The sequence below is a fragment of the Thalassophryne amazonica genome, unplaced genomic scaffold, assembly GCF_902500255.1.
Source record: "Thalassophryne amazonica unplaced genomic scaffold, fThaAma1.1, whole genome shotgun sequence".
Lineage (NCBI taxonomy): Eukaryota > Metazoa > Chordata > Actinopteri > Batrachoidiformes > Batrachoididae > Thalassophryne > Thalassophryne amazonica.
In genome coordinates this window covers 115230-125909 of record NW_022986257.1, presented here as the reverse complement: position 1 = coordinate 125909, position 10680 = coordinate 115230, and the positions used below count along the sequence as shown (strand labels likewise).

The window sequence follows — 10680 nt, the reverse complement described above, 5'->3', positions numbered from 1 at the left end:
GCTGTTTGCGGACGACGTGGTTCTGTTGGCTTCGTCAAATCAGGACCTTCAGCATGCACTGGGGCGGTTTGCAGCCGAGTGTGAAGCGTCCGGGATGAAAATCAGCACCTCCAAATCCGAGGCCATGGTTCTCGACCGGAAAAAGGTGCTTTGCCCTCTTCAGGTCGGTGGAGTGTCCTTGCCTCAAGTGGAGGAGTTTAAGTATCTCGGGGTCTTGTTCACGAGTGAGGGATGGATGGAGTGTGAGATCGATAGACAGATCGGTGCAGCATCTGCAGTGATGCGGTCGCTGTATCGGACCGTTGTGGTGAAGAGAGAGCTGAGTAGGGGGGCAAAGCTCTCGATTTGCCAATCGATCTACGTTCCGATCCTCACCTAATGGTCATGAGATTTGGCTCATGACCGAAAGAACGAGATCGCGAGTACAAATGGCTGAGATGAGTTTCCTCCGCAGGGTGGCTGGGCGCTCCCTTAGAGATAGGATGAGGAGCTCGGTCACTCGGGAGGAGCTCGGAGTCGAGCCGCTGCTCCTCCACGTCGAAAGGAGTCAGTTGAGGTGGCTCGGGCATCTTTTCCGGATGCCCCCTGGACGCCTCGCTGGAGAGGTGTTCCGGGCACGTCCCACTGGGAGGAGGCCCCGGGGAAAACCCAGGACACGCTGGAGGGACTACATCTCTCGGCTGGCTTGGGAACACCTTGGGGTTCCCCCGGAGGAGCTGGAGGAGGTGTGTATGGATCGGGAGGTCTGGACAGCTTTGCTAGGGCTGCTGCCCCGCGACCCGACTCCGGATAAAGCGGAAGAAAATGGATGGATGGATGGACAAAACTTAGATGGGTTTTTTCTATGGGGCCGTTACTGTAGCAAAAGTATTTGCAAATGTGCCCTTTGCCCTGATGCTCACTGACACTGTGAACGGCTTCCTGTATTTGTGAGGGGCGGAGTATTTTGGGATTGTGGGATAGCTCACGCCCACAGATTGAACTCGCTGGACTACTTTCGCCACACTCTCACGAGCGCCATTAGCTGGTGACATGCCGACATGAGAAGATGCTGCTGGATCCTGCTGAGACAACACAGAATGTGTCTCTTTGACCCAGATTGATCTCTTTCAGTGCAGCTTCTTGTTCTGACTAACACCAAGTTAACACCCAAGTCTTTCATCTCCAACTGTAAATGGTCATCAAAACATTCCAGTCATATCTTTCTGAACTCTTCTGCATCAAACTCCATTGTGTCAATGTTTACAATGTGGTTGAACAATAACAGGTGAAGTTGCTCATAAACTTTTAAGTTTCTTAAATATTTATTATGGCCACTCTTAAAACTTCAGTTATATTTATAATTTTATTACTGGTAAATTTTAGAATTGATTTAGATGAGATATTATCTCACAGGAATATATCACAATTATCTGGGAACTACTTTTTGCACAGGAATTCATCAAGCACGTCGGCCGCGGGCGCGCACTAACACAGAATACCCAGAAACTGGACAGTTGTTCGGTCAGGAGAGCGTCCACTTAGCTTGTCATAAGCTAAGCTAGTGGCGCTCGTGAGCGTGTGGGAACATGCATGGATCGTCTTGCGTCTTTTAATTTTAAATAAACACAAGAATAAAAATGGTAATAAGAAAATGTTGATGGTCCCTTTCGGCCAGCTGCGTGTCAAGATCCGTGTAATTCACAAAGAACGGCGGTCGTCTCATTTTGGGGATTCGCTTTGAAGTTATTGATTCCAGAACTCCCGGCCAGACGCTTTTCAGTCTGGGGGCCCCATGTCCCTCCCTGGGGGAATTTGATCCATCCAGGAACACCTTAAGGGAAAATCCCAGCCTGCGCTGGAGCGACATCTCTGCTATTTTGTGGAACAGTTCGCCGGACTACTTTCGCCTGACTCAGCGCTGAAATTACCGACATGAGAAGATGCTGCTGGATGAGTGTGAGTACTGAGTTATCATTTAGGCATAAAAACACGATACACAAGTTCTTGTGTCATATATACTCCTGATGTTTTTGTTACCCAAGAAAACGCACTGTCATCGCAGGTCACAGCTGTTCGGCCAAAACTGGAACCTCCACTTTTAGCGCGCCACAAACTGGTGCGGGTGAGAGTGACTGATTGCTACAACTGCGAAACAGCGACACTCACTGGCGCAGTGGCGTAATAAGTGTCGAGGCTTTTCCGTGTCTGATGAAATCGCGAGCTGACGCTCTCGAATGACGAAAAAAAAAAACATAACCCACTAAAAAGCGACAACTAGAAGGAGAACAGAGCTTTTAAAACTGGCTTACGGAGACAGAGACAGGTTTTCGGGTCGAACCGTACAGATTTACCGCCTTTCCTCGGATGTTCGCGTCGCTGGTTGTGCTAAGCTAACGTGTTAGCGCCGCTGGTTGGAAACCGAAAACGGACAGACGGAGCTCCAGTAGCCGCCACCGACACAACATGTCTCCGTTACCGACTTCACTTCGCTGTTCGTCCTCAAACCTCCTGTGTGTGTGCAGCAGCAAACTTTCCACCAGAGAGAAATCCACGCGTCATTGTGAGAGAAGAGCCCGAGCGACGGACGGGATCCTCTGGATCAGCTCCGGTACCGACTTGTGGAACGCCCAGACCCCGGTGTTCGGCTGAGACCAGGCCGTGTACGGACCCCGGTATTCGGCTGAGACCAGGCCGTGTGCGGGCCCCTGTGTACGACTGAGACCAAGCCGTGTTCGGAGCCGTTATCTCGGTCTGGACCCGCCGTGACAGCTGTCAGCTAACTTTACGAACGGAAACTCAGTTATTGGCAAAAGTAAAAAGTTAATGTCGAATAATAATAATAATAATAACTTCGTATTTTTGAACAGGACAGAATGTTTCGGAACATGACTGAAGAGGGACATTTATCCGGCGGGCCCAGCCCCTCCCATTCGGCCGGACTTGGAGTGGCCTCCCACGGTTACGTGAGTCACGAAAGCTCGTGGATCAGCCTGCTCTCGGTTCTGTCCAGGCCTGCGCTGTCTTTTCTCCAAAAATATTTACCGGGCCGCAGCCTCTGGTTCAGCAGAGACGAGAAAATGAACTTTGTCAGCGAACAGAGTACTTTTTTAAACCCGCTGTACGACGCTGGATCTGCCGCTGATGCCAGGCAGCTGCGGTGTGACAGTGACGGCGCCACCTGTCGGCTCGCGGAGGTCGGCGGCGCCGGTTTACTGTGGGAACCGGGCCTGGAACAGAGCCACGTAACCCTCAACCAACAAACTCAGACAGAGTATTTGACCACCGCCAGGACTCTTCTGGGTCAGATTTTGTTGAGTTCAGTGTCAGGAGAGAGAAGCTTGAGGACAGCGGACAGGAGACAAAGGAGGAACTGGTGGGACCGTTTTTGGAGCTCAGAGGACTGTTCTCAGTCATCAGAGCTGCTTTTTCCACAACCACTGTATGAGACAAAAAGCCCCGTCAGTGTGTTTGTCTATAACAGTGGCGGGGCCTCGACACTGGGAGAACACGCTGGACTCTGTGACCACAAAGACAAACCTGGTAACAAAGGCCACCTCCAATCAGAGCAGCTCCCGAACACCAGGAACCACCTGAGGACGTCTGGAGCCGTCACCCCCTGCAGTGAGGTGACAATCACCACGTCTGACCAGGACAATGGTTACTCCAGTCTGGAGGAGGAACATCTTCACGTCTTCCAAATGTACACGGTGATGGCTCAGAGTGAAGCCGTGCCGCCGACAGCACGGAGCTCCGCCATGCAGGTGGGAACTGATGGGCAGGACGAGTCCACAACAGAGAAGGAAGAGGCAGCAGATGGACCAGAAGAGTTCGATAGCAGGGCTTCAAATGATGAGGGAGAGCATGAAGTGGTCACTCAGAGTCCCTCAGCAGCAGCGGAGTTAACCACCCTCCAGTGTAGCAATAAAGTAATTGCATACATCATGGGCTGCCCCTGCAGTGACGACGACAACCAGTCAGAGTCCAGCAGTGATGATGATGACGACGATGATGATGATGGCTTTGACAGTGAATGTTCATCAGAGCTGTCTGACTTGTCAGATGATGATGACGATGATGAAGCCTCAGACTCTGACAGTGAGACTGATGTGGATTTGGCGCACATGTGGACCTTGTACCAAAGCCACGACCCATATAACCCCCAAAACTTCACTGCTTGTATCCGCACCTGCACCACCACTCTGCCAAAGTCAGCCCCTACCACAACATCCTCTGTTCAATCCACGCCCACTTCCGACCTTGATGAAGTGGGCCTGTCCCTGGCCTGTTCCTCTTCACTTCCAGAGTATCCGTCCCTTTCTTCTTCGACCCCAGAGAGCCACGATGTCTGGGACGACTCTGCATCAGCCAGCGACACAGATGAAGCAGAAAACTTGCGCATCTGGAGCTCATTCAGCTGCACATCAGATCCGTACAGTCCTCTCAACTTCCAGGCCTCCGTCAGGACTCGAGAGTCTGCCAAAGTGGATGAGAAGACCTTTGAAACGCCACCACACACGCACTACTGTAACGCAACATTACTTGCACAGTACAAGAAGGAGGCAGATGACCGCATGGACAGTGGTTTCTGTGAAACACAGTCATCCACAGGGGGCGCTGTTGTTACAAAAAAGGTCAGTGGGTTTTTATCTGTACATAAACATATATGATTATAATACATGATCTGACCTCAGACGAGCTGCATGCCAACTACATGCTAGTTAGCCTAGCATGTCTGTATTGCAACTGGTTTAGGGACTAACCTCAAATCTGTCATTACAAAATAATAGACAGTTTACTTAATTATTTATATAACAGTAACTCACAGAAGTCACATCAAAGCTCTGTTTGGTGTGTTGTCATCAGTTATCAATTTTATTTATATAGCGCCAAATCACAACAAACAGTTGCCCCAAGGCGCTTTATATTGTAAGGCAAGGCCATACAATAATTACGTAAAAACCCCAACGGTCAAAACGACCCCCTGTGAGCAAGCACTTGGCGACAGTGGGAAGGAAAAACTCCCTTTTAACAGAAAGAAACCTCCAGCAGAACCAGGCTCAGGGAGGGGCAGTCTTCTGCTGGGACTGGTTGGGGCTGAGGGAGAGAACCAGGAAAAAGACATGCTGTGGAGGGGAGCAGAGATCGATCACTAATGATTAAATGCAGAGTGGTGCATACAGAGCAAAAAGAGAAAGAAACAGTGCATCATGGGAACCCCCCAGCAGTCTAAGTCTATAGCAGCATAACTAAGGGATGGTTCAGGGTCACCTGATCCAGCCCTAACTATAAGCTTTAGCAAAAAGGAAAGTTTTAAGCCTAATCTTAAAAGTAGAGAGGGTGTCTGTCTCCCTGATCCGATCATTACCCATAATGCAAACTGGCATCCCCACAGTATACAAATCAGAACTATTCCACAGTTGGAGGTGGACCATAGGGTCATTCCGTGTGAAATCATCAGATTTTCCAGGTCATCAACTCGGATTCTTGTTTTTTTTTTTTTTTTTTTTTGCAACTACCCACATATGTCTGAACACATACAAAATATTTCTGCTTAATTCCAAGCAGTTTTTAGATATTTTTTTTAATAAGGGTACTCACAGTCCTATTTTTTGCTTGCAAATTCATTTGAGTTTTTTTTTTTTTTTTTTTATGCATTATCTCAGCTAAAATTGCAGACATAAAGCTCAAATTTGGAATACACCCTATTTGGGCACCCCAGATACAGTAGTAAATTTCAAAAATGGGATACAGTGCTAATTTTTCATTCTGTAGCATCACAAAATTGGCAGTTTGTCCAATCTCGCAAAAAAATTACAAAATTTCAAAGAGCTGTACTAAAGAAGGGATTCAGTGGAATCTTCATATTGTAGAATACACATATCTGTTGTATGAGTTATATGTGTGTGTAAGACATTGTGATCATAACTTGAAGGGTTTTTGAATTATTGATTGCTTGCCATGAGCCGTGGTCCTTCTCCTCCCTGTCTTTGTGGGAACATTGGCAGACCTTCCCCAAGTAGAGCAGGGTGTGGCTTTGCTTTGAACCAATGAAGCAGTGCTTTGATCTGCTGCTTCATTGATCCTTTGTTTTATTTCGCTTTATCTTAATTTTTCCCAGCTAAAACCCTAAAGAGCACATGTCTGAGTAATATTTGCCTTTTTTATGTTAAACTGACCTGTTATGGTCTTCTGAAACATTTGATAGGTGTATTTTATAACATAAAAACGGGACCGATGCTAATGCGTTAGCATGTCTATGGCATTTTCAATGTTAAAGTTAGCATTAAGCTGTACGCATCCCAGCACGTTTGTGTGCATTTGTTTTCTGTATAATAATTAATGGCTGTGTTTGTTGTAAGAGAGTCAAATGTATTACAAATTGTACTATTTTATTTATTATTATTTATATATTATTAATAATAATAATAATAACAATAATAGTAATAATAACTAATAATGCTACAATACAATTTTAGAGACAACAGAAACAACAGAAAATATAAAACCAACTAACAATGAACATAAATATAGAAATAAGTGTTTCCTGTGAACACCTAGTGACTCTTAAACCTCCACTTCATCCCTGTTTTATTTGAGTTTAATGACAATTTGTTTCAGTCAAACCACATCTAAGCTGTGTTTTTACACAAGAAAAAAATTAAATGCCGTAAACTGCACATTTGTGTCTTTTTTCATGAAAATAATCTTATTAAAGATCACATATTACACTTTGGTCAGGCCTTTAAAATACTTTTGTGGACTCTTACTGTAATATGTTGTCAGTGGTTGAGATAGTTGCTGTAGGCATCTAAAAATGCTCATGATCGGGTCAAACCTGATGGAAATCTCTTTGTGGTGTGTCGGTGATGTATGTATGTGCAAAATAAAATAAAACACTACTCCAGGTATGTTTTTGACGAGAATATAACATCATAACTTTGTTACAAGCTGAAATGTTGATGTTGTGTGATAAAGGCCTTTTAATAATAACTCACTAAAACAAATAATGGCAAAACTCACATGTAAGTTAAAAAAAAAAAAAAAAAAGATTAATCGATTACTAAAATAATCAGCAGCCCTAGTTTGTTTTACGAGTGACAGCATTTTACCAATTAAATGTGAATAAGCCAGTTTTGAGTTTCTCAGTGTGCATGTGTTTCCAAAGCGGGTGACAGTGTTACTTTGTGCACAGCAGAACAGCGTTGTCAGTTGCTTTCGGGCCGAATTTTGTATTTTATTGACTATACATCACCCTTTTCGCACATTTACCAGAATAGAACTGATCAAAATACTACAAAAGCCAAAAAAATTTGAAGTGAGTTTGAAGTGAGTTTTTCTTTTGTTTCAGAGGGCTTCATACCCATTAAAATTGTTCTTTCTCTCTCTCTTGCTCACTTTTGCGCTCACTCCATCTCTCTGTCTCTCTTTCTTTCTGTCTCGCTGTATTTGTGCTGCGCAAACTTTGAACTTTTGGAAACACGAAGGCTTTCAACTGTAAAGTTAGTGTATCATCGACTTTTCTCCCTTTCAGCGGACAGAATCTCTGTGTTCAGCTTCTCCTTAGCTGCACGCGGCAGCTGCTTTTCATAGCATTTTACAGCCTCGTAACAGTGAAGCGGCTAACCTTTTAGCACACATTTTGAGCAACAATTCCGTTAACTTTTTGGAAAATCCGTGCTCAACAAACAGAGTATTTGAATCTGAGAGCCGGGCAGAAATTTGCCGCTAAACTCAGTTGGAACTCTGCTGAAGAGAGCCCTCTGAAACAGCCGGGCTTCGGAAAACCTCCCCTCCTGCTCAGCACCAAACAAGCAGAGAGCAAACAGCAGTTGAGGATTCACAGTGGTTCTTCTCCGGTATTGGAAAATGTCGTGGATGGATCGGTATTTTCCGATATGTGAATTAAGTCGGTATCGGAACTTGTTTAGTGGCCCTGTACCATCTGCCTGATGGCAGCAGCTCAAACAGGGAGTGTCCAGGGTGGGACGAGTCCTTTAGGATGGTGTTGGCTCTCCTGAGACAGAGCCATGAAGGTCAACCCAGTGTGGGTCGAAGGCACCCAGTGATCTTCTCTGGAGCTCTTTCCTGTTTGTGCAGCTGGTAAACTGCGTCCAGAGGCCGTCTGTGAGGATGCTCTCCATGGCACCGCGGGAAAAAGACACCAGACGTCTCTGGGTGATGTTAGGCACTCTGGATTTGCTGTGGAATCCCCCAAAAATCAATATTTTAATATCAGTATATTAATTTAACACAAATCATCTGTAAAAGCTAGATTTCAACATTAAGCAAATTTAGTCATTTTGGTGTAAAATTGAAAGCGTTAATCTTTTAAAGACCAGAGCTGATCTTTGGATGAAACGGAAACTGTTTGTGCTTCATTTAGCCGCACTGAATTTAGAAACGAGTGTTGTTTTACAGTCGGCGTGTTGACTCAAATAAATACCGCTCAGCAGAATTACATGTTTACATATGACAGGAAAAGAAAATGCTTCAAACTCTGAACTCTGAAGGTTGTGTTTTTTTTCCCCTCACAGCAGCAAAGTCAGACTGATATCCAGTCCACAGTACTCTGAATGTTCAGTCAGTGTTAAAATTGACATGTTTATGAAAGGAGTCAAAAATTTGACATTGGTTTGTTTATAAATGATTTTTTTTTAAACACAGCTGTTGCCTCAAAAGATTTATAGATAAAAGCTAAGTGATGAATCGAGTCCTGTTTGTCAAATACAGGTTGTGTCATTGTCAGAGTTAAACCTGTTAAAACAAGACAACCCGAACATCTGAATACAGAAAATGACCACACGAGATGCTGTAATTCTTTCTTGCATGCAAGGAGAGCAGACAGCGGGATCCCTCCCTCTCCTCGGCCCTGCTTTCCTCCTTTTATTCAGACACAACCATAAGGTAAAAAATAAGCATAAAAACAACTTGGCGCCTTTCTCCATCCAGATAAGACATTATTACGGGTTTCTCGACAGAGTCAAAACAGAACTGGTTACAGCTCCCTTTCACAGGGCTTTGACGTTCCTGTTCAAGGACGGTCAGTTAATTAAAAATACACTACTGTGCTCAGTTCCCAAGATTTACGCTCTGACATTCCTCAAAGGCAACAAGAGGTCATTTCACACAACCATGATTAGTGGTTCATTTGGATAATGAAAACCTGCAACCAATGTACAATAAAGACCCCAAAGTCACATCACACATCAGTCAACACCCTCTGGTTGTATTGCAACATGTAGATGGGGAAAATAAATGTTTATATAATTTTTGGGATTTTTTTTATTCCAGTAAATATGAATGTAATCTCTTAACTCTTTATTTATTACCCTCAAACAACATAACAGCCCAATTGCAGTGTAAGTTTTTCAGGCAGCAGCATTAACGGGCTCTTGCTCTGTTATAACAGTGAAGGTTTTTAGTTTTAGATTGCTGTGCTGCTGACGTGATGTGGTTCAGGTCTGGCTCAGCGCCTCTTTGTCCCGTGCAGGTGCGTTTCTGTGAGGAGGTCGAGGAGTTCTTCGCCAGCTGCGGTGAGGAGGAGGAGGACCGGCGGGGCCCCTGGGAGCAGCTAGCTCGAGATCGGTGTCGCTTCCTGCGGCGCTGTCAGGAAGTAGAACAGAGCATCGCTTTCTGCCTGCAGCCACAACACCGCCGCCATGTTCTCCTGCGGCAGAGCGCCGCGCTCGCTCAGGATTCTCTAGGACGCCGCACGCTGGCGAGCATGGCTCTGAGCGAAGACGCTGAGACAGATGCAGGGTTTTCTGCCAGATAAGTTCATGTTCCTTCAGGATGAGCACTGTGGCAAAATAAGGGGACAAAATGTGTTGCCATGGCAACACAAATACCACCAGGGTGTTTTAGTTGCAGCACTGCAGGCAGTCAGCGTCTGTGGTGTGAACGTTCAGTGTTCCTCAGAGTCCGCGTGTCTTATTTTTCTATTGCTGATGAAAGGTGATTGGAAAGAAAGAATAAACAGAAGCAGAGTGAAATGTCACTGAATGTTAATGTCTCACTTTTACAGTGAAAAGTATTTAATGTGTTTTTATTGTTAAATCGTAAGTAATTAGACTTTATTCACAATTTTATCATTTGTGCTTTTTGCTCTAAAAGTGCCAGAATAGATGCTGACAGTGTCGGACTCATCATCAACGTGAGACTATTTCAGAGTAACTGAAGCTGTAGTGTGCTTAAATTGATCGGTGCTGATAATCGTTAAAGTGGTGATTAATAAAGATAAACATCCTGACCGCTTGGTAAAGGCCGAGCTCGGACACTGTACAGAGGAGACTGGGTGTTTTTGACCTTTGACCTCTGTGCAGTATCGGCATTGATTTTTCAGTGAGGCGAGTGGTTGAAGTGGGTGTGGCTAGAAGAAAAGTATGAAAATGGAAATTGGGACTTTAATGAAACCATTTCAGTGTCTGGCCTCGCTGTGGCACGTTGGAACTTTAATCTTCTCTGATGTGGACCTGTTTTTCTGTGGTGGAGCCACAAAGTGTCGGTTCAGGTTTGGGACCTCAAACCTGCTCATGGACTCACAGATCCTGATCCAGCAGGAGAACCAGTGCTGGAGCTGCTGCTTCTGCACGAGTGGACTGATTGCTGATGAAGTATCCAGATCGAACTGCTTTTATGTGACTGCTAATCAATAATGAGTATTGATAGTGAAAGCCTTCAATAAATTAAACGTGTTGA

At 45.1% G+C, this 10680-nt stretch overlaps 1 protein-coding gene across 2 annotated transcripts; it reads left to right on the top strand.

Moving 5' to 3' along the window:
- Positions 1–2223: 2223 nt before the first annotated feature.
- On the top strand, positions 2224–10680 carry LOC117505864 (protein phosphatase 1 regulatory subunit 15B-like). 2 transcript variants are annotated; one of them, XM_034165395.1, is made up of 2 exons: positions 2224–4613; positions 9473–10680. In XM_034165395.1, exons 1-2 carry the CDS (start codon positions 2856–2858, stop codon positions 9755–9757), a joined length of 2043 nt encoding a protein of 680 aa, XP_034021286.1. In that variant the 5' UTR covers positions 2224–2855; the 3' UTR covers positions 9758–10680. The 2 variants fall into 2 exon arrangements, with proteins under 2 accessions (XP_034021286.1, XP_034021288.1); XM_034165397.1 differs by having other exon boundaries at positions 2224–4616; positions 9476–10680.